The 25,068-nt window shown below is 37.5% G+C and overlaps 1 protein-coding gene across 1 annotated transcript in view; it reads left to right on the top strand.

Annotated features, from left to right (window-relative positions):
• The window catches only part of LOC126977218 (huntingtin), an 80,174-nt gene that overhangs the window by 40,473 nt on the left and 14,633 nt on the right, over window positions 1-25,068 (top strand). Inside the window, exons 25-37 of the mRNA XM_050825927.1 lie at window positions 2,292-2,679; window positions 4,561-4,747; window positions 5,506-5,650; window positions 7,284-7,466; window positions 8,108-8,226; window positions 12,618-12,749; window positions 13,472-13,624; window positions 17,055-18,084; window positions 18,414-18,607; window positions 19,811-19,966; window positions 20,841-21,032; window positions 22,384-22,532; window positions 23,672-23,781. Of these exons, the coding sequence (XP_050681884.1) occupies window positions 2,292-2,679; window positions 4,561-4,747; window positions 5,506-5,650; window positions 7,284-7,466; window positions 8,108-8,226; window positions 12,618-12,749; window positions 13,472-13,624; window positions 17,055-18,084; window positions 18,414-18,607; window positions 19,811-19,966; window positions 20,841-21,032; window positions 22,384-22,532; window positions 23,672-23,781 (3,138 nt within the window). The remainder of the gene's footprint in view (window positions 1-2,291; window positions 2,680-4,560; window positions 4,748-5,505; window positions 5,651-7,283; window positions 7,467-8,107; window positions 8,227-12,617; window positions 12,750-13,471; window positions 13,625-17,054; window positions 18,085-18,413; window positions 18,608-19,810; window positions 19,967-20,840; window positions 21,033-22,383; window positions 22,533-23,671; window positions 23,782-25,068) is intronic.

The following is a 25,068-nucleotide window of genomic DNA, read 5'->3' as shown; positions in this document are numbered from 1 at the left end:
ATATTTTTTATACTACCTATTTGGACCGGGTTGTGTTATATTATAATAAAAATGCATTTTTCTCATTAGTTTTTGATTTAGCAAGATATAGATATAGCGATAAAAGTCTCGAAAAAATATTGTAAAATTGTGGGTAATTATATATTATATATATATAATATCCGGACGACCGAGCCTTGCTCGGATTTTTGAGAATGTACAAAACTTGAACAAAAAAAATCTAATAGGACATCTGGATTCGAGGACATCTGGATTCGAACCGGGGTCTTCTGCTTTCCGGATCACCCAATGTCCCATCTGAGCTATAATAGTCTTGTATATAGTGGCGAAATTTACCTTTGTATTCTAATGTTATTGTAGCTGTTTCTCATTCAAACATGGATAAAACCATTTTTTTTAAATTGAAACCTAGCTAGATCGATTTATCACCCCCGAAATCCCCTGCATACTTAATTTTATGAAAATCGTTATATATATATATATACAAGAATTGCTCGTTTAAAGATATAAGATATATACTCACATACACTCACACACAGTTCGTTTTAATTGTAAGATGATTGTAAAATTTGGTTTTTATTCATTATTGTTTATTTCTATATTGTTTATCAAATAGTATGGTAAGGTATATTATACTAAGGAAGTTGCGAGATATTCCCAATACAACTGTCCTAAGACAATTTACTGAGAAGTCTCAACCACTAAAATGTATATGCAATCTTGAAAATAAAAACGAAATTTATTTATTATTAAATTATCGAACTTTCTAACATTTTATTATGTTTTATATTTCTTTTTACAAAAAAGAAAATAAGTACTAAGCCCAGTCTTGTTGGAATTATTAAGCTGAACAGTTTTTTGTTTGCACTTTTGTTTCTATAAACCGCATTAATATTTAGTTGTTATCTTAATATGTATAAATTACGTGACACGTTGTTTGTCCGCGATGGACTCCTAAACTAATGAACGGATTTAAATGGGGATTACTTCATGGAGTGAAGTTTAGTCCAACTTGAGAGATAGGATAGTTTTTATATCGATTTGGGACCCATAATTATTTTTATTTCAATATTTGTTTTGTATGGACATGCTTTCTATGAGAGAATTTAGTGACGCACGGTTTGACAGTTCCACTGTGAAACAATTTCATTATAACAAGAGGGAGCATTTATTACGAAATAATTCTTGATGTTTTGAAATATTATTGGCAAATTCCTATAAAACATTTTGTTTTTGTTATTATCTACAGAACAACGTCTGTCGGGTCAGCTAGTAGTTTATAATTCAAAAGTTTTAAGAGTGTAATGTACAAGTATTGGTATTCTCGGGATTCTTTCAGCTACGGCTTCTACTGTATGTATTTTTTGCGTGAAAACGGTCATGACTCTTAAGCCTTTTTCAGTCTGTACCTTAAAGACGACCAGGACTTGATGGTGGTCCAGTGCGTGTTAGTCAACTTCATACATAAATATTGTTTTTCTGCTGAAGGCTTTGTATATTGTGTTTTCGTTGATTAATGGGAGTGTTACACATTTAAATAAAATAGTTTTAAAATTTCTTTATGTATATATATGTATGTACATTTTGAGTTTAAAAAAATATTCAGCAAATGAGACTTAACATCTTATGTCTCAAGGTTACGAGCGCAATTTTAGTGCCGCTCAGAGTTTTAGGGTTTTTCAAGAGTAATAATAGTATTGACACACAACACAAATTATCTTGCCCGAAACTAGGCATAGAAACAAAACAACGATATATTTAATTCAATATACTTACTTAAACATACATAAAGACATTTAAACATCCATGACTCGGAAACAAACATTCATATTCATCATATAAATGATTGCACCTACCGCTTCTAAGCTTTTTAGTCAGGGTTATAACTATTCGGCTATAGGGGTCGTCATCTAGAATCCTTTGCGGCACTGCATTGTAATGTGCAGGGCGTATCAATTAGCATCAGCTGAACGTTCTGCTCGTCTCGTTCCTTATTGTCATAAAAAAAACGTTAAATATCTTGCTGTATAATATTATATACTCCTATTAATGTTCAAAGCCGTGTTAGTTTATAAAGTTTATCTATTTATGTAATACTTACTTTATTCACAACTAGCTGACTTGGCAATACACCTTTTTGCCATATACATTATATTATATGTAAACTTTCCTTAAGCTTCAACGAATCTATTACAAAAGATTTCATTGAGATCGGTCAAATAGTTTAGGAGTTATTAGGGAACATACAAACATACATTCTCTTTTATATGTATAGATGTATAATTTTTCAGGTATCAACACCACGGAAACAGAAGCTGCGATACCTCATCATCATAATGGTACTACTGCGAAAAGTTCTGATATTAATACCAGAGAGTGAGATACTTCTGTCAATAAACGAGCTAAAAGCGACCGCCATCGCGCCGCAGACGATATTCTTCAACGTGAAGACGAACGTGGATCCTCTCAACGTGCAAAGCGTTAATGAGAACTGCGCCAACCTGTCGCCAGATGTCGTGCTTGTGAGGTTTCTGTTCAAAACATTGACGTACGCTATCGGCGAAATGGACAGTGGGAGTTTCGACTTTGATGCTAACAGAGATAGGGGTCCAGATAGCTTGTTGTATGCTGTGTGCGTTAATATCATCGTGCAAGTGAAGCATATGTTGCATTTGACCAGTGAGTATTTTATTATTTCTTTTATCTACACCCATACATTAAATCCTCTATTAAAGATACTGAAACAGTTAGCTTATAGCCAACATTGAAACACCCAATGTTCTAATAACCATTACATCATCCAAACGAGTGTTGTAATGTTGTACTGAATTTCATAACAACACTCCTATGTGTTTTTTTATCCCTTCATGCGTAAAGAGTTTCAACAGACAGCCACATTCTTATTGCTCGATGCGTGGTACCTGTATGAATTTCAAAAAAAGAACATTTTCGTTTACGCGCGTTCCACACAACCAGAACGTCGCGCGCCGTAAAAAAATTAGGTTATTCAAATCCCCGCCATTTTTCTTCGATATTTTTATTGTTTTGTTTACAAAAAATGAGCGATTGATTTTAAACGCTGCAAAAGAACATTATATTCGAGTGAATTTTAATTATTGCACTATACTTAATGTAAATTACTACTCAAATAAATAATTGTTTCATTAATACTTAGTTTATTTGTAGATATATAATCAGTAATGAATGGTATAAGGTTCCTTTTTTTTTATGGAATAGGAGGACAAACGAGCGTACGGGTCACCTGTTGTTAAGTGATCACCGCCGCCCACAATCTCTTGCAACACCAGAGGAATCACAGGAGCGTTGCCGGCCTTTAAGGAAGGTGTACGCGCTTTTTTACTACTGGGACTGGTGTTTTAATGTTAGCAGTAAGCTAACTGTTTCAGAATCTTTTAGATGATTAATATTCTGGGTGTAGATAAAGTCTTGTATGCAACTGTTGATAATTAGGTATTAAAACACTCATATGAGTATGATACTATTATCACATAAATAAATCCACATTCGTGTTTTAATACCCCTTATTACACAACAGTTGCATAAATAACTATTACAACACACTTCCTCGAATATGAACCTTATTACATCTTTATTAGGGCCATAACTCGCACTATAACACACGCGTGCATATTAGAATGATCCCTACAAAGGTAAGTTAGTACCTAACTGCAAATTAAATGAGAGTAAAAAGAGCATTTTCAGTTCAACCGGGTAATACAGTTTTTTTTTGTGACAACAAAGAGGTTTTATATAGCTGAAAATCCATTTACATTTTTGGAATAAATAAATGTGTCCCTAATTTGAACGAAAAAACACTTCTTATTATCAAATTATTAATTTTGAAGTATGGATAGATGAAGGATGTATGGATATATGTAATCAATCACTTTACATTTGGCGTGTGAAAAAAAAAAACTTGCTATTGTTGTGTGATAAATATATTTTTGTTTTTTCCTCGCAAGTGTGTTGAAAAAGTGCGTATGAAACTCGTGAACAACTTGCTCACTCGGCTGATTGACGTCACAGCCTCGTGTATAATGAGTTAGGCCGGCCCTACATTGGAAGCGGAATTTCTCCCGATCCAGGCGGGTCTGGTCGGGACTGAACAAAACCAGCACTCGCTCCGGGGAGGGGGAACAAGTCTGAACTGGACTGACAACAACCAAACAAATGTTACCAGTGGGAGGCTCCTTTGCACAGGAAGCCGGCTAGATTATGGGTAGCACAACGGCGCTTATTTCTGCCGTGAAGAACTAATGTGTAAAAGTTACTGTGTTTCGGTCTGAAGGGCGCCGTAGATAGTGAAATTACTGGGCAAATGAGACTTAACATCTTATGTCTCAAGGTGACGAGCTCAATTGTAGTGCCGCTCAGAATTTTTGGGCTTTCCAAGAATTCTGAGCGGAACTGAATTGTAATGGGCACAGCGTATCGATTACCATCAGCTGAACGTCCTGCTCGTCTCGTCCTGTATTTTCATAAACAAAAAACAATTAATTTTATTTCTTCTATCGTTGTTAACTCTATGTTGATGTCCAGATGGCTGTCACTTCCCGCTGACGGCTAAAACAGCGCAGACGATTCTCCACAACGAGCAGAGCGGCCTCAACACGGGGCTGTACGCGCCTGAAGAGAACATCCCGCTCGACCGGCTCAACCTCGTGTGTCTCACGCATGCGCACCGGCTGCCACTAATCACCGCGCACTGGTCGCATCTCCTCATCAGGTACCAGCCTAGAGACACTCTCTAAGAAAAAAGCGATTCGCTCGATTGTATGAAACGTGCAGTGATTGATAGTTTGAAGTTTTTTTTTATTATAATAAGGGACGAGACGAGCAGGACTAGTTCAGCTTGATGGTAATTGATATGCCATTCCCATTACAATGCAGTGCCGCTCAGGATACTTAAAAAACTCAAAAATTCTGAACTCTACTACACTTGCGCTCGTGACCTGGAGACATAAGATGTTAAGTCTCATTTACTCAGTTATTTCACTAGCTATGGCGCCCTTCAGTCGCCGGCATCCTTAAACCGGCATCCTGGGCAAAGGAGCCACTCGTAAAAACCATCAAAACGTCAAAAAACTGAATACTACAAACTTATACGGATTATACTTCTAAACGCCATAGTGTAATTACTACAATTTCAAACTTATGTCAAATCACTGCATGTTTCATAGTATTTAGTATTTACATCCTTTTTGTTAGATACCGTGACCGACGAATCAATGTATAAAAATCGCATGTGGTATGTTCGAACCGCTCAGTGGCATAGGCTAGAAAGCACATATGCTAATGTAACACAATTTATAAAAGACCCAAAAAAATCTCGTCTCGCCACTGTTTGCCGGTGGGTGGTTGAGGTTGAAAATGGACGAAAAATGTACTTTTAATAAAATTACAAATAATTTCACTTTAATTTAAATCAATACACATTATCAAGATATTCACATTTTAACAAGAATGTACATCAATTGTTCGCAGGATGAATTTCCTCTCCCACAAATATTGGCAGAAACTGATAGGGTTCTCTCGCAACCTACCGCTCAGCGGAGACAGCAGCGACACAACCCTACTGCGAGTGGATCTACTGCAAACCGCTTGCGTTATGGCTTACTGCGAGTACTTTGTGAGTCCTGATTATATTGCCTACAGTTGAAAAGGGGTCAAAAAAGTGTCAGGTGCAAAACATACTAGCCTTAGATATTTAATACGTCTAGATAGTCTCTTGCTGTTAGATAACCGATAAGAACAGGCCAGGTTTAAAACTTTAATGTGCGTGACAAGCTACGTCTTACACTCGCGATTTCAATGACACGTCCTTGTGTTAGTATGCGTGCATTGCTCGAAATAGAGGTTAATTCTAAACTCAATTTTTTCGACGTTTTCACAGCTGTCTATCTAGACCACTGACCTGTATAAATATATATATACCAATTGACAGGCTTTTCCATATGTTTGACAGCATTTTTTGTGCCCATTTGCAGCGCCACTCGTGAGTGTCCAGAGAACTAGTTTTGACGTATACTGCAAATGACTGCAAGAGAAGCGTACAATTCTCTGTAGTATATTTGCATTTTGAATTAATTCCTGTCGTTTTCCGTATTATTTATACATCAGGAATCGACGTAATAAAGTACACATTTTTTTGTAAATAGTTTTCCTATCGATGTTTGTTTAGCTGAGGTTGTCATCACTGGTTTTAGTACCGCAGACTCTCGCCACATAGCCAACAGCGCCAAAATGGCGAATATCAAACAGGCACAAAAGCACTTTGACAGCCGCCAGTCCAGTGGTATATAGTAGAGGTCAGTGATCGAGACGTATTAATGTTCTGAGTTATTACCATTAGAAGGGTTCCAAGATACAATATGTAAATCGTAGAAACTTTAAATTTAATTTACTTGGTGGCTGTTTTTGGAGTTGGGCGTTTTGGTTTTTAGTATCAGCAGCAACACATGTTCATATAGCAAGTAACATACACTCTGTCAAAGTTGACAAATGCACGAATAGACAGCGGAGTCCTGGTAGGTGGCTTCCGTTGGTTACTCTTCCTGTAAAGTGTCCATAAATCGGGAATATATAGTGGGGGTTATTTATGCAAAATTAGACTGAACAACTTAATTTTTTTGTAATAAGGTAAAGAGCAACCGCGTGAGTCATCAAACTTAAGTCATCATCACCGCCAATGCGCTCTTGTTGTCTAAATAATAAAAAAACAAGATGGTGAACTCCATGGACATCTGCAGTACCAGAGGTCAAGAGATTTGCCTGATGTGGGAGTGTGCTCTCAGTTTAAAGGTCTCTAAGTCGAATCGGTTCCTAAATACTACAGCCGGCAAATGACGAATCTCACACATCAACGTGCTGTATTCCCATTTTATACAAATCTAATTTTTAACCAAAATTTATAAACGATACGAGACTCGAATCCGCGACCTCTCGGGTTCCGTCCGAGCGCTCTTTCCAACTGAGCCACCAGTCCGAGTCATTTCTACTTTAAAGTTGATAACCTACTCAACCTCAATAATTGCATACTAGGCAGTTGACTTGAGATGTCGCTTTGTCAAATCTCCGAACAATTTCTTCTTTTTAGAGTGATAAAAGACCCGCATCGTTCATAAATTTTGGTTACAAATTAAATTTGTATAATAATTAATCCCAGAAATGAGGGTTATCACTTTAAAAATAACAAATGGTTTTCATTCGAAATAACTTATTTTGACCTTAAGATTGTGTTTAAATTACTCTTATTGGAACAGGTTGATAATGGGCTGACGGAGGTCATCCACCTGACGTGGCTGTTGGCGAATCGTGTCCATATCCTCGTGTCGCAGTACGGCCTGAAGGTGGTCCAGCAAGTGATCAGCAAGGTGCAGCAGATGAGCGGTTCATCAGCGCTTTTGCTGCACGCTATTGCAGCTAGATGTCAGACCTATCTTAAGGTTAGTGCATGACACCTGCTCGAATCTTCAGCAATCAATCAATTTTGAAGCCTCCGTGGCGCAATAGGTTGAGCTGTTGACTCTCACCACGGACCCCGGTTCGATCATCACCCTCCACGTACCAATAATAATAATAATATTGACACACTTTTTACACAAATTATCTTGCCCCAAGTTAAGCATATATAGCCTGTGTTATGGGTTACAAGACAATGATATATTTAATACAATATACTTACTTAAACATACATAAATACATATAAACATACATAAATACATTTAAACATCCATGACTCGGAAACAAACATCCGTATTCATCATATAAATGCTTGCACCTACCGGGATTCGAACCCGGGACCTCTCGCTTAGTAGGTAGGATCGCTAACCACTCGGCTGTACAGGTCGTCAAACCAATGTGTTTTCGGTTTTGGAATTCATATGTACCTTAATTCGACGCTTTATTTTATTTCGTAGATTTCTAAGGTCGGCAGAATAAGTAGGGGACGCATCCCACGCACCTATAAACAGTATTGCACACACATACACAGATAATATAAAAAAAAATCCCCACTCATTTGTAATCTACTGGCAACAATGTAATTTTTAAAATAATTCGTGTACGTGCAAAATTCATTAAACAGGATGAGTTCGCGCTGAACGCATACAAAATACTGTCGCTGTGTCACGAGAGCCAGTCGGGTGCGCTGGTGTTCTTCGTGTGCCGCGTCGTGGGGAAGTTGGAGCCGTCTGTCGCCTGCAAGTATGTGCTTCGCAAGTTTTATATTATGTTCATTGCCAATTCCGTTTCAACTTTTATGAGTCTATAACACTGACCTGTATAAATACCACTGGACAGGCTGTTCCATATGTTTGACAACAAATTTTTTGTGCCAATTTAGAGCGCCACTCGCGAGCGTTTTGAAGTGAACTCTTCTTTAGCATCCTTTTTATTTGAAAGTCGATGAAACCAAAAAGCGACATTAATAAGAGACAAACACATAAATTTAAAAGGGGGCAGTTCAGCTTTCGGCATGTCAAACCTTTCTTCCAACCATTTAGTAAATACAATTATTGAATTCGATCACGAAAATTTAATTAAATACACATGAGAAGTATCACGAATTCTTAAAAAGGAATTTCGAAAAAATTTCGATGTTTCTAAGTAGGAAATGTAATGTTAATTTCGCATCGAATATAGCGATATCGTAGAATGAGTTTTGTTTGCCAAATTTAATTTGATTATGTGCAGCAGTCGCACTGTATCAACAACATCTAGGAGTGGTAGTGCCATGTTGGGTCCTCACAACCGAATTGGGCCGGCATACCCGGAGAAATACTATGCCGCTGTGTTTCGTCCGGTGAGTGGGGTATCCGGAGGCCTAACCCCCCAAATACAAATGGCAGCACGGACTAAAAATACTCCAGGACGGTAGCAGGCTATGCAGTACTGGAGAGTCTGTCCCTGGGCGTCCACAATTAGGGCCTGTACCTAAGCTCAAACCACCCTCCTCCACACTCGCTGTGGACTTTTGCAAAATCAGGGGGCTTCGCCCAAATTTAAATGCCGTCCACTCTCACCTGGAGACGGCGAAGCCGGCCCTGCTCTATTTAACCGAGACACAGATATCCTCCTTGGCTGATTCATCTTACCTGTCAAACCCAAGGTATAATTTGGAACACTCCTTTATACCCACGGGCTGGCGAGTGCGTTTACGTCAGGGAGGATGTCTGTTCTCGACGCCTAAGTTTTCTTGAAGGACAGGACCTATCCATCATCTGGCTGCGTGTAGACTACGATGACCACCCGCGAATCTACGCATGCCTGTATAGGTCCCATAGCGGTAACGCAGATACTGACCGGCTCCTCGAACACATCCAAATGGCTATAGATTCCGTATTGGAGCAGATCCCCACTGCAGAGATCGTGTTTCTTGGCGATTTTAACGCCCACCACGCTGAATGGCTAGGCTCACGCACCACCGATCATGCAGGGAGATCTGTTCACGACTTCGCCTTAGCGACTCTGACGCAACTGGTTATTGCGCCAACGCGAATCCCAGATGTGGTAGATCATACACCTTCACTGTTGGACCTTCTTTTGACCTCACATCCGGACGGCTACCTAGCTTACGTTGACCCTCCTCTGGGATCGTCGGACCACTGCCTGATCCAGAGCACCGTGCCGATCACGCGCTCAACACGGCCCCGTTTCTTAGGCTGTCGCCGCGTGTGGCACTATAGGTCAGCAGAGTGGGACGAGATGCGGAATTATTTTGCATCCTCCCCGTGGAGGCAGATCTGTTTTTCGCTGGGTGCTCCAGATGCCGCTGCTGACGCTGTTGCTGTAGTAGTACTGCAAGGTATGGAACTCAACATTCCATCCTCCTCTGTGCCTATCGGTGGCAGGTCCCAACCATGGTTTGACCGCTCCTGCAAAATGGCCTCTCGCCGAAAGCAGAAGTGTTATGAGGCTTGGATCAATGCGGTGGTATCTAAGAATGTGAATTCCAGCGAACTTAAAAAACACTTCAATCATGCCTCCAGGTCCTTCAAAATAGTTATTGCTGACGCGAAGTCGAAGCACATAGGCAGAATTGGCGGTACACTTGCACGCCGTCCCTCGGGAACTCGTGCGTTCTGGTCGCTCGCCAAAGCTGTCCAAGCAAACTTCTGCCAGCCGGCCATTCCGCCACTGCACAGGGATGATGACTCGCTGGCCCATGACGCGAAAGAGAAAGCTGATCTCCTGGGCTCCCTCTTCGCGTCCAACTCGACTCTGGATGACCAAGGTGCACCACCACCGCATTGTCCGTGGTCCGAGTCATACATGCCGGAGGTATAAATCCGGCGTGGCGCCGTGCTTAAGGCGCTTCCCACCTTCGACATTTACAAATCGAGCGGGTCCGTTGGAATTCCCCCGATAGTGCTGCGGACATGTGCTCCGGAACTGGCGCCAGTCCTTACCCGTCTTTGCCGGCTCTCCTTCTCATCAGGCGTAGTCCCGAAATAATGGAAGGCGGCTTTAGTGCACCCGATGCACCCGATGCCGGTGTACGCTCAGATCCGTCCAACTACCGCCCCATTGACATTACCCCCATTTTCTCCAAAGTAATGGAGTCGATCATCAACCGCCAGCTCTTGGGATACCTAGAGGAGCACCAGCTGATCAGCGACTGCCAGTACGGTTTCCGTCAGCGTGGCTCAGCTGGTGATCTTCTTGCATACCTCACCCATAAATGGGCGCAAGCGGAGGGAGAGGCGTTGGCGGTGAGTTTGGACATAGCGAAGGCCTTCAATCGGGTGAAGCATAAAGCGCTTATAGCGAAACTGCCATCGTATGGGCTTCCCGAGAAGTTGTGCAAATGGTCGCTAGCTTTTTGGCCGATCGGAGCATCAGGGTTGTTATCAACGATGCATGCTCCGACTTAAAACCCATAGACGCTGGTGTCCTGCAAGGCTGCGTGTTATCCCCTACACTGTTTCTTCTGCATATCAATAATATGCTGCAAATCTGCAGTATTCATTGCTATGCAGACACAGACATAGCACAGAGTATGCTTTCTATACCGGCCGTGCCAACATGTCCCAGGATAGCGTCGACGAGAACCGGAACAAACTTGTGTCAGAAATCGAGACTATGCTTTGCAAAGTCTCGGAATGGGGCCGACAAAATTTAGTCCAATTCAACCCCAAGAAGACACAAGTTTGTGCGTTCACCACTAAAATGTCTCCCTTTGTCGTATCCCCTAGATTGGAGATTACTCCTCTAACTGCCACAGCCTGTATTGGTATACTTGGCTTCGATATATCGAGTGATGTTCAGTTCCGTGGTCACTTGGAAGAGAAGGCTATACTGGCCTCTAAAAAGCTTGGTGTACTCAGTAAGGCGAGACAGTACTTCACTAAAAGCCAGCGCCTGCAACTTTATAATGCGCAAATTCGGCCTCACATGGAGTACTGTTCTCACCTCTGGGCGGGTGCTCCCCAGTATTTATTCCATTTGACCGCATACAACGAAGAGCGGCTCGAATCATCGACGATCAAGTCATCTCCGATCTTCTTGTTTCTTTAGCATTGCGTAGAGATGTGGGTTCCCTCTGCATGTTCTACCGCATTTATCATGGGGAGTGCTCAGAGGAGCTGTTCGGGCTGATTCCAGCGGCTGAATTCCACCACCGGATATTACGTGCAAAGTACCATCCGCATCACGTAGACGTCTGACATTCCACAACCGCGCGTTTTTTTAGAAATTTCTTGCCTCGCACAGCTACTTTGTGGAATCAACTACCGGTGGAATCAACTGTGGAACAACAATAAATCTATGTAATAATATGTAAATTAATTATCAAAATTTGTATCACTATGATCACTAAAAGCTACAATTATCTTCTTCCCGAAATTTTACATTCGTCTCATTATCTTGAAGCCAAAATTTTTGAAGGTTTCACTTTCATCAAAAATCAAACGATAGTAGTTATCGAAACTCCATTTGGATTTTTGGAGTATGATGAGGAGTGTTTCGGTTTGTGAAAAATTCATAGCATTAAATTAAATCATACCTCTTTAGTAACAACCTTACTGTAGCCGGGGACTCATCGACGTTCAATAAACAACTAGACCCACAATCTCGCTCAACAATTGTCTCGCAGAGTTTTTGTTCAGTTGTGTTTCGACCGCGCTTTGTATATAAAGCCACGCAATGAAAAAGTGTTCAGTTAAAAATATCCAGATAACTGCATATCCAAATTAAAAAGGATGGAGTGTCGTATTATAAGCAAGTGCCCCTTTAAATTAACAAAACTGTGTAACTAAGTGGATGTTATTAATCATTTTATTAAATAATTATATTTCAATTGCTGAAACAAAAAGATCTTGCTTTGTGTTCGCGTCCGTTAGCGCGTGACGTGGTGTTACTAATGAGCGTATACAATAGACATTGAACATTACCGCCACGAAATAAGGTGTTAATTTGAATGAATGTTTTAATGTTTTCTTAATATATTAATGCATACGTTATTTGTATATGCTCGGACGTTTTTAACGACCTTTTAATAGGCGACTCTAGTTGTTTTTAGTACGTCATAATTCTATCCGTTTGTCATTTGTTAAGTTTTTTATTCTAAAGTAAGTTTATATTAAAAAATTGTGTAGGTTTGTGAATCTAGCGATGGACAGGTGCGAAATGTTGCGAGAGCTTCCCGCGGATAAGATAAACTCGCAGCTGACGAAAGAAGATGTTCAGGTCGCCTTGGAGATGTTGCAGAGGGAGAATGTTCACATGCGGTGAGTTAGTCGGTTCAGGCGAGTCCGTGCACCAAAAAGATTTAGTATTTTTTCGACTTAAATACTTAGATTGAGGTCTCTCGGGTTTGAATCCCGGTAATCCCACTCATAAAAACATAGTACTTATAATACAACAACAATAACATTCATATGCTATGTTATGTCTCAGTTATTGGAGAAAGACACATGCTATTAAACTGAAAAAAGCCACAAAAGAAAATTACAACAAATTATTTATTACAGTTACACAACAGTCTTATTTTTTATCTATACATCTATACATATAAATAAAATTGGAGTGTCTGTTTGTAATATTGATATAACAATTTTTTACTACATGTATATGAATATATGTATATACGGTACATAACTAAAATAACACATTTTAAAATTATTGTCTGTCCGTCTGTTTTTTCCGGCTAATCTCTGAAATTGCTGGACCTATTTTGGCGGGAAATTTATTGGCAGGTAGCTGATGTAATAAGGAACAACTTAGGCTACGTTTATTTTAGAAATATTCTTTTATTTTAGAAAAATAAAGAAATGTTACAATGTCTAAGAAACGGTCTAACTCTTAAAATAATTTCTATGGCAAAACAATGTTTGCCGGTTCAACTAGTTTATTAACAAACTTAAAAAACGTTTGCGGCTGATAATAAATTTATACCAATACTTATTGAATGTTATTATTATGTTAATGTTGTTTTTTTTTTTACAAACAGGTACCCGAAATTGGTAGTGGAAGTCAACAGTCTTGCGATATCCGCCTTCGACCTATCGCCTCTAGACCTCACAGCAGACAGGCTCGTGTCCCCCCAACACGTCATCACTACCAAAGTGGACGACCACTGGCGGATCACTCAACTCAAAACAAGGTGATTATATAAACATTTCAACATTAAGGCCTGGTGAGTAACCATAAATGAAAAATACTCTTTTGTAAGTAATTCTCGTCCGGCACTACTGGCACCGACTTCAAAGCTATCAATATGTAGCACATACAAATAATAGTATTTTATTAATACTAAAGGTAAATAGTCTATTAAAATTAATTAAATTTTTAGTAATTTGATACTTTTCAGTTTTTGAAGTCGTTTTTTTTAAACGTAGTTTTTTTTTTACTTTTAAGTGTCAGTTAATAATTATAATATATAATCAACCTGAATGAACAGCCGTACACAAAAAACAATAATATCATCGAGGTAAACAAAAATTTTCATAAAAAATATTTATGTAAAAATGGTATCTATTCTGCATCGAAAAAAATTACGTAAATCGGATCAGAAATCTCAGAGAAATCGGTATACATACATAAAAAAATACCGATCGAATTTAACCCTTTTTGAAGTCAGTTAAAAATAAAAAGAATAGTTCTTTTTTTTATATGGAATAGGAGGACAGACGAGCGTACGGGTTACCTGGTGTTAAGTGATCACCGCCGCCCACATTCTCTTGCAACACCAGAGGAATCACAAGAGCGTTGCCGGCCTTTAAGGAAGGTGTACGCGCTTTTTTTGAAGGTATCCACGTCGTATCGTCCCGGAAACACCGCACAAGGAAGCTCATTCCACAGCTTTGTAGTACGTGGAAGAAAGCTCCTTGAAAACCACACTGTGGAGGACTGCCACACATCCAGATGGTGGGGATGATATACTTCTAATTTCCTGAACGTGTTGCTTGCTGCTAATTTTGTTAATAACAGAGAGCAATTATCTTTATGTCAAAGTCACGAAATGTCTTGGAGAAAACACTCATCACAAATGTCATATGTCATTGCCAATATAAGTACACTAAACAAAACCAAACTAGGCCATTTATTAAAAGTAGATTAAAAATGCTTGGGCGTGGCTTAACAGTGCTGATACTATATAATAAAACACTTTTACGAACCACTTGAATAGAATATATTATATTCAATAATTTCACTAGAATCACAAATATATACAAGTAACACAAAATTATTTAAAACAACAGGGCCGACGGGTGAATAGTAGTAACACGACCGACACTTTCGACTGCCCCAACAAGAAGTGGCCAATAGCTGAGAGTAATTCGTAACAGTACTACCAACCTTAATAATACGACACTACCAACTTCATAATAAAGTGACGTCACTAAGATTTTGTATGTGATTATATAATACTAGCTGACCCAGCAAACGTTGTATTGCCGATATTAAAATCGCGATGCAAAAGTAACTGTTGATCGTAGATGGGTGAAAATTTGAAGTTGTATGTATTTTTTAATGCCGACTCATAACAAACAAATTTAAAAAAAAATGTCAAAAAAATTAAAAATAAATTTTTCGTGTGGAGCACCCTTCACATTTAGGGGGATGAAAAATAGATGTTGTCCGATTCTCAGACCTACCCAATAGGCACTCAAAATTTCATGAGAATCGGTCAAGCCGTTTCGGAGGAGTTCGGTCCCGCACACCGTGACACGAGAATAATATACAATTACTAAAAATATACAAAATACAATTACAAAAACAACATAATATTAACAGGTTACAAATTATTCTAAGAGTATTATCATAACTGAATGTTGGTACTAATTGGAATGTCAAATGACCATAACAATCCCTTTTACCTCAAAATCAGGTAAGAGAGATAGCAAGTATGCAAAATTGTCCAAAAGCAACTTATATAAGATATTTTATATTAAATTTTTTATTTTTATATTAAAACACAAATACCCTAGGTATTTGTGTTTTAGGTTGTTTTCATCAATCGAAAATGTTCATTTGAATCGTAGTCCGGTTCGTTTAATTTTTATAATAATAAAGTCATAAATTATATTATAGAGAATTGAATTTAAAAACTCATAGCTATTTCATACAAGCAGTAGATAACGAAATGTATGAGAATAAATAGGTATTTTAGTGTTTCTTTTCGAAATAGGTAAGGTTTAAAGAAATTTAAAATTATTATACAGTGTGTTAAAAATTCTGTACTATATTTGGAGGCGTATATTGGTATCAAGTAGTGGAAATAAATAAATATTGGTTTTCAGGAAATAAACAAATTACAAAAATGTGAAAAAATTTAATTAGCTTTAACTTAGGCGTCAACGAAAACGACGACTGTAGCTGATATAGTTTAAATATCCATTTTTCGCAGTAGGAAGAAAAAACATGTACAATGTTTAAAAAAAATCCGCCAACATGGTATTAGTGTATACCTACCTACACAGACACAGTATTCACAATAACATTCATATGCTGAGTGACGCCTCAGTTATAGGCGAAAAACACACGCTATTCCACTAAATTGAGCCATAAATTATATAAGAATGTTAATATTATATGAGACGTTATCTATATATATAAAAATGAATTGCTGTTCGTTAGTCTCGCTAAAACTCGAGAACGGCTGGACCGATTTGGCTCATTTTGGTCTTGAATTATTTGTGGAAGTCCAGAGAAGGTTTAAAAGGTGAATAAATAGAAAAATGATGCTAAATTAAATAAAAACAACAAATTTATTTTTCCTTTGATGTGTCCATACAAAATTTCTATGAGAGAATTTATTGACGCACGGTTTGACAGTTCTGCTGTGAAACAATTTCATTACGACAGCAGGGTGCATATTTTACGAAGTAATTTTTGATGTTATGATATATTATTGACAAATTCATATAAAAACATTATTTTATTTATTATATATAGAACAACGTCTGTCGGGTCAGCTAGTAATAAATAAAATACTGTTATTTATGAATTTGTCAATAACATTTCATAACATCAATAATTATTTCCTTAAATATGCTCCCTGTTGTTATAATGAAATTGTTTCACAGCAGAACTCTCAAACCGTGCGTCAATAAATTCTCTCATAGAAAATATGGTCATACAAAACAAATAGTGGAAATAAAAATACTTATGGGTTTGGGACCCATAAATCGAAATAAAAACTATCCTATCTCTCAAGTTGGACTGAACTGCACTCCATTCAACACTACTCTACTCCAAGTAATCAACATTATAACCCGATCATTAGTTTAGGAGTTCACTGGAAATAAACATCAGGACACTGGATTTATATATATAAAGATATTTTTTACAAGACATTGCAAAGACTTTTTAGGGTTAGATAAATTAGGCACATTTTCCGTTGATACCGAAAATTCCTCGTGACGTTAGTAGACGACTGGTTTTGGCATCAATACTTTATCGCATGTAATACGAAATTTGGTCTAAAATATGGATTGTTGACATGTTGTCTCTGCATCACACAACAATTTATATATTTATTTACTTCAAAAATGTATAAAATTAAAATTTATTATTTAGTTTGGTTGTAGATGCTGCCAACACAACATTAGAATACCGAAAGTACCAAAACACAGTGACCTCGCTCAACTTCTTTCAAAGTTGTCACTCGAGGAACTGACTACAGTGATGTCGTGTCCAGAATTCGACAGAAAAATTATTAACAAATGCTTCAATGTGGCATGCGAACATTTTACAAAAGAATTCTTTAATGTTCTGTCCGTACACGAAACGAAAGAGAACGAACGACAGTTTATAAAAGATCAGAGAGAGATGTGTAGACTCAAAGATGAAATGACGTCATCGGATCATAAAATAAATGTCGTTAATATACACGTATTCAAAAAGAGCGATAGCAAAGAATCTAAATCACAATTCTTCATTCCAATTAACAATGATGTTAAAGAAAATTTTGGAAATTTAAAAATTTGCGAGGAAGATTGTGAAATTGTTGTTCCAGAATTGCCGAAATTGTATATAGCCAGTGTTTCGAATTTGGACAGATATTTGGCCGAAATTCTCAAGTTGTTCCCGAAACAAAATCGGCCGCTGAGCCAATCGGATAACTTCAATCTCAACACGGCTACTCTTGACAGATATACAAGGAAATGTCATCAAGTATTTCAAGATAAATTATTCTATCAAGAATTCCTGACTCTACAAACAATTTTGACCGGATTTTTGACATCACTTGATAGAATCATCACCCTTATTGATGAAACTGATTGCGAATTACTTGAAAAGAATATTGAGAACTTAATGCCTGGAAAACTGGCGAAGAATTTAGCGAATTTCAGCGTTATGTCTCTACAATACTTGTCTTTTTTGATTAAAAACAAGAAATTGGTGGAATCGCCTATAAATGTGGAGGTTTCGTTCAGAGTTTCTAACGGACCCATAGAGAATGTGTCTATAGACCACGTGATGGGCTTGACCATAGACAACGTTGAGAAAGCGTTGAAAATAGACGAAATATTGCGCGAATTGAATGTTGAAAGTAATTTAAATAGAGTACAGTCGGCTGTTTGTTGTTTATTCGCCGTTGTTAAGTATCTAGTTAAGGTAAGTTGAAAAGGAAATTTGGGAGGCTCTTTTGCACAGGATGCCGGCTAGATTATGGGTACCTCAATGGCGCCTATATCTGCCGTGAAGCACTAATGTGTAAGCATATTGTGTTTCGGTCTGAAGGGCGCCATAGCTAGTGAAATTACTGGGCAAATGAGACTACATCTTATGTCGCAAGGTGACGAGCGCCGCTCAGAATTTTTGGGTTTTTCAAGAATTCTAAGCGGCAATAAGCAGGGCGTATCAATTACCATCAGCAGAACGCCCTGCTAGTTTCGTCCCTTATTTTCATGAAAAGTAAAAAAAAAATATCAAAATATTTCCAGGACACAAAACCAATTGTAGCAAAATCGTACATAAACTCGAAAGACGAATCGCCCAAACTTGACATTATGATAACTGGCGATAAGTTAATTAGTCTCATAGAATATTGGGAGATTAATTTCTATGTAAACAGATGTAACGTGCTATCGAAGAGGTACAGGAAATCTATCGAGGGTCTGATAGTAAGTTTGTCAAGGTAAGCATTTATAATACCTATAATAGCTTCGATCAAATGTGATTAGTGCGGGGATCCATATACAATTGAACGAAGAGTATAAGTCATCTTAATAATAGGGTTCTTAAATCAAAAAAATATTTATTGAAGTAGGCGTTAATTTGCGGAAATCCATAATTATACAAATGGTTTGAGTTTTCTTTAGTGTTAATTCCGCCAATATTTGTCTTTAAACAATTCGACACGTGTTTCGCCTCTACACGAGGACACATCCCCAGGACGTGTTGTCTCGCCAAAATCTGGCACGAGACTCAAAGTCGTTAGAAAACTCAAACCATTTTTCAAAAAAAAAATCCGTAAAAATTAATAAATTTATGTGGAAATGTCAATGTTTTTCTTATGTACAACTAGTCGTTCCGGCCCGAATTTTAAAAGGAAGGAACGTTGCATTCGAAAAATAAGTAGCCACAAAATAACAAGTAATTTTGTGGAGGTGAGTCGTATGCAACCCTACATACATTGCTAGAAAACACAGATAATTATCGTAACATCATAGGAGTATTTTAATAAAAGTCAACCTTATTGTTGGGTCCGCTAAGGTTTAGTTTGGAATGCTGCGTATGGACATAGGAATTGTTTCTGTTTTCGGCGTACTTCGTTGCGAGACTAAAAGACACTTTCGTTTTCTTATTGAATAATATTGACCAAACCATGAATTTTTTGTAAATAGAAACTGTACATATACCGTTTTTTGTGCTTGGTCAAGTATGTTTTTTTAAATAGTGTTTATATTTTAGTGCAATAATAAAATATTGTTCATTTTTTCAATCTATGTAATACAGTCTACCGCATGATGAAATGAAACGCACCGTTTTCAAATGGAACGTTTTAGACTTTATTTTTTGCTAATTCCAACATAATAAATATATCAATATTAACATTATAAGGAGAGTACTCTTACGCCAATACTTTCTTGAACTATAATCGTGACTCAGTAATAAGACATTCATGCTGTTAGCACGCAGGTTCGGTGCGGTTCGCACGCAGTTCCGGTGCGATTCGCACGCAGTTCCGGTGCGATTCGCACGCAGTTCCGGTGCGATTCGCACACAGTTTCGGTGCGGTTCTGGCATCATGTACAAGAAGTTATTTGGGAGTGTATTTTGTATCAGCACATTTGGGGTATTTAACTCAAGGATATGGTAAAAATACGTAAATTTTTAGGTTGGAAGTGTTCAGTAATATAGCGTTGATACCGCCCATAGCATGGTCATGCGTTGACGTCAATTTCAAGAAGGAGCAAAAGGATCATATGCAGAGGATAGACTTGCCGCTGCAGGCTTTACAAGATATGGACGTATTGGAACCCTTTCTGTTCAGGTGTGGAACTTCGGCAAAAAAAAAAATTCAACACATTACTCGTAATGTGAGCCTTATTAGAATTATCCCTACGAAGTTAATTAGTACCTAACTGCAAATTATATAAGAGCAACCGGAGCATTTTTAATTAAAGCGGGTTATACAGTTTTTTTTTGTATCAATAAAGACGTTATGTGCCGCTGAAAATCCATTTACATTTTTGGAATAAATAAATGAGGCTCTAATTAAAAGGAAGAAACATTTATTATTATCAAATTTATAGTATATATCAAAAATTTATAATTCACAATAATTTGTTATAAAAATTTATGCAATTTATCACTAAAATTAACATTTTTTGAGCTTTCTTCCTCGTACTACTAAGATATGGAATGAGCGTTCATGTGCGGTGTTTCCGGGACGATACGACATGGGTACCTTCAAATAAAGCGCGTACCCCTTCCTTAAAGGCCGGCAACGCTCTTGTGATTCCTCTGGTGTTGCAAGAGAATGTGGGCGGCGGTGATCACTTAACACCAGGTGACCCGTACGCTCGTTTGTCCACCTATTCCATAAAAAAAATATTGAAATAAGCTGTATAGATATATGTAGTAATCAATCACCTTACATTTCGCGCGAGCAAAAAGAAAATGCGCGCCATTTCCTATAATTTTTATATTTTGTTTGTTTTACATTTGTTTCTGCGCGGTAAATAATTATAAATATGTCCAGTTTTAGTACAGAAGATGACCAAATGATAGACTTTATCCCGCCAGAAATACTAAATGTAACACAAACTGTGAAATTGTATCAAAAACAATCCAATATCGTTTTGAAAATTGTACATTCATCAATTGTTTTATATGATTATAAAATACTACATGAATACTTACAGAGTAAACCTTATTGGTTGGTCGTCTAAAAAGCAATTCGAGGAAATATGGGTGGGGCTATTAGGGGCACTACAGGGAAATGGGCCGCATTGGGCGATTCGAGGCATAAGTCAACTCTTGATCAGCACTGCCCCAAGAGTTAGGGGCAAAGGACTCCTGCATGTGCCGAGGAGATATTTACCCCTTAGTGATGGGTATGGCATTGTTCTATTATTAAATAGCTGGGTATTGTTAAGAGCTACCTCGCTTATACGGGATCATCTTTGAAGGTATTTTTTTATTTTATGAAAATAAGGGACGAGGCGAGCAGGATGTTCAGCTGATGGTAATTGAGACGCCCTGCCCATTACAATGTAGTGCCGCTTAGGATTCTTGAAAACTTCTAAAATTCCGAGCGGCACTACATCGTCTCGTCCTTGAGACATAAGATGTTAAGTCTCATTTGCCCAGTAATTTCACGGCGCCCTTCAGACCGAAACATACTACTGCTTAATACTTTCACATTACTGCTTCACGATAGAAATAGGCGCCGTTGTGGTACCCATAATCTAGCCGGCATCTTGTCACCTTGAGATGTAAGATGTTAAGTCTCATTTACACAGTAATTTCACTAGCAGACCGAAACACAATAACGATTACACATTACTCCTTCACGTGATTCGTGACGCAGTAATGTTTACACATTACTGCTTCACGACAGAAACAGGCGCCGCTGTGGCATAATCTAGCCGGCGTCCTGTGGTAAAGTAACAAGTAAGTTCGAAGGAGTACAAGTAAGTTCATTCTACAAGTTTGTTGTTCGTGCTAGAAAATTCATTGAACGCATTACTGTCGAGGAACGTCATTCATGCAGACTAAGGATGGCAAATCGGCAGCAGGAATATAATATATATATAGCCTAGAATATAATATATAGCCAGGCGAGAATATAATATATAAAACTAGTTGACCCAGCAAACGTTGTATTGCCGATATTAAAATCGCGATACAAAAGTAACTGTTGATCGGAGATGGGTGAAAATTTGATGTTGTATGTATTTTTTAATGCTGACTCATAATCAAACAAATATAAAAAAAAATGTCAAAAAAATAAAATTTCGTGTGGACTCTTAATATTTAGGGGGATGAAAATAGATGTCCGATTCTCAGACCTACCCAATATGCACTCAAAACTTCATGAGAATCGGTCAAACCGTTTCGGAGGAGTTCAAAGTTTAACACCATGACACGAGAATTTTATATATTCGATATACAATCATGTATAATTATACAGGTATAATAATATACATTTTTATATGTGTACCAAAGCTTATACGTCAGATATACTCAAATGTCAAATGTCAAAACGTCAATAATTTAAATTTAAATTAATTTTGAGTTATTGAGTTCATTAGATGCAACAATCCACACACACCGTTAATAAATAGAGGTATTTTGTGAGCATTTTATGAATTTAATATTCATATATACGCCCCTCGAGTCGTAAAATAGAGTGTTATTGTAATTTATACTCAACTAGGTAAAAATTAAAGTTACTATTCGCAGAATGCAACGCCTACGTACATTACTAGTCGGTACGTCCGCGTGGCGTATGTTCGACGATATCAACTTGGAACACATCCCGTTTGTGAACGAAGGAATCACCGGCTACCAGTACGATCAGTTCAGTACCGAGTACCTCAAATACTCTGCGGGTGAGCTTGTCAAGCATGTTTCTTTGAATATATATATATATAGAATCATAAGCACATTGAGGAATTTTCTAGAAACTGTGACATTCATAATGTTAACACGAGGAACAAACATAAACTTGTTGGGCGATGTATATGCTTCTACAATATGATCCCAGAAAATGTACAAAACAAATGTGTTACGAAATTTAAAAGAATTGTTAAAAAACGTTTGTGTGGGAAAGGTTATTATAGCATAAACGATTTTCTTAATGACACCACGGACTGGGAATAAAGTGAACACCCTCAGGCTCTTCAATTATAAATGTTTATTGTACGATATTACATTGTAATCCATATTTTATATTAAAAAAAGCCCGCTGAGTTTCTTGCGCCCATTCTTCTCAGGTCTGAGGCAGTCTCTTTTCAATGGGTGGTAGTTTTTGACGTTCAATAAGTGATTTTAAATCCTATTTTAAATAAAAATATTTCAATTTGAATTGAGAATAATACTGTAAAAAAAATTGGGAATTTTTATGAATAAGTGTAATTTAAACAATTTATTACAACTAGAATGGTTGTATTATTTGGTAAGAGCGCTCGGACAGAAACCATTGGAAGGTAATGGGTTGGAGTCTCGCATCGTTTATAAATTTTGATTACAAATTTACTTTATTAAGCGTAATTCTAAACAATGCCTGGGTCGACCTTATCCTAAACTTGCATCCATTCCGCTTAGCTTTATAAATTTGTGTAGATCACGTATAGTTTACATCCTCTGTAGATCAACAAACCAAGCCAAAATTATCTTCTCAATAATTTCGTACATTGTTACATTTGTAAAGCATTCAGGGAAAATTAAAACAGTATTCATCATAAATCACTATGTTATAGATCTTACAATTTTAAGTTTTAACTTTCAAATATATACTCTCGTAATAATTTAGCAACAGTTTAACCAAACAAGACATTTATATATCCTCGCCATCCCCTCTCCTCTCCTGGCCCCTCCACTACTCGCCTCACACTTCACACCGCTACACTAGCGCCACCACTCCAACACCCGCTCCTCACTTCACTTTACTCGTTATAATTCATAACAAATGTATGCAGAGGACATTGTGTTATAAGTTCGTAGCTAATAATTCAGCAACTGTGTACAGAGGTGGTGGAGGACGCGCATTACCGCGTGCGCAGGGAAGTGCGGCGCGTGCGCAGCTGTCGAGAGATCGACGTGAACAGCTGTCTGCAGCTCGTTATGGACATGCTCGAGGTGCGACACTAGTGGACATATTCTGAACTATCAATCAACGATAAGATGTTTCTTTGTATAATACAGGAAGTAGCTCTACCACTTAATCATAAAACTTAATCTTAACCATAATCATATAATAATAATAATAATATCTATTTATTTTCTCCTCACAAAGATCTTAAAGCTAAAACAGTACAGTAGTGTTACATTTTATAACAGATAGTATTTTGTGAGGAGCTGGTGCCTGAAGTAGGTTGACCCTGTATTACAGATCACCAGGACCTCACCCCCAGATATAAGGATCACAATGATTAAAATAGTACACATCCGTACTAGTAGCTAGAAGAGCATCAATAGATCATAACAATAGAAGACTTTAAATTTGTAAATTACTAGTAATGTGTGTGTGTTTTTGAGTGTGTGTGTGTGTGTGTTTGTGTGTGTGGGCGTACTCTACTCTCAGTTAAATATAATATATAAAAAGTGTGTGTATACTTATGTATGCACGCCAGAAGTTATACTTCTTTGGCCTAACAAAGCTAAGATCCTTAAAATTATTTATTCCTCGTGCTATTCTACGTTTGTAGAAAGAACAATATTGTAAAATCTTGCAACGATAGCTTTGAGATTTAATTATGAAATAAAGAATACGGCTATATCCTAATAATGGACGAAGAATCCAAAAAAAAAATAACGAATGTCGCAAACGTCAGAAAATTTTAGGAATCAACTTCACCCTGCTACTTTTGTGTTACAAGTGATGCGTGCGCATCTTAAAATTTCACTCTCATCATTTTTTCATAACGCGTCTAAAGAAGTCGGTAACTTCAAAAATAAATTTGAAAATTAAAGTAAATAATTGAAATTTTACGAAATAATGTTATGGAAAATTGGTTTGTAGTTTATTTTTTTATTTTTTTTATGTTTAAGGTTAAATAGCTTTATCCCTGTGCTCATTTAATGGTGCCATTGTAGCGCCATGATGTATATTAGTACTATAGGGCTCCCGTGCTAAGACTGATCTGTCCGCTCGTCCGCATGTCTCTCAGCGCGATGTATCTCATAAGCCCCATACTTAGATGGTTGAATTTGCCGTTGCTGGAACAAGTTATATTCGTTGCCAAACCAGTAAAGTTTGTTTTACTGATGTGGTATGATATATCTCTTAAAGCAGATTTTGTTATATTTTGTACGATGCTACGGAACCCTTAACAATCAGTACTCCTTACTCTTTGTATGGTTATGTGATCATATGTCATGCCAACTTCTAGATGATTTCATGTCAGTGTTGGTGGAGTTACCATA

Source organism: Leptidea sinapis, chromosome 44 (assembly GCF_905404315.1).
Source record: "Leptidea sinapis chromosome 44, ilLepSina1.1, whole genome shotgun sequence".
In the NCBI taxonomy this organism is placed as follows: domain Eukaryota; kingdom Metazoa; phylum Arthropoda; class Insecta; order Lepidoptera; family Pieridae; genus Leptidea; species Leptidea sinapis.
Note: the sequence above shows the minus strand (reverse complement) of the source record. Positions and strands in the feature narration are given on the sequence as shown.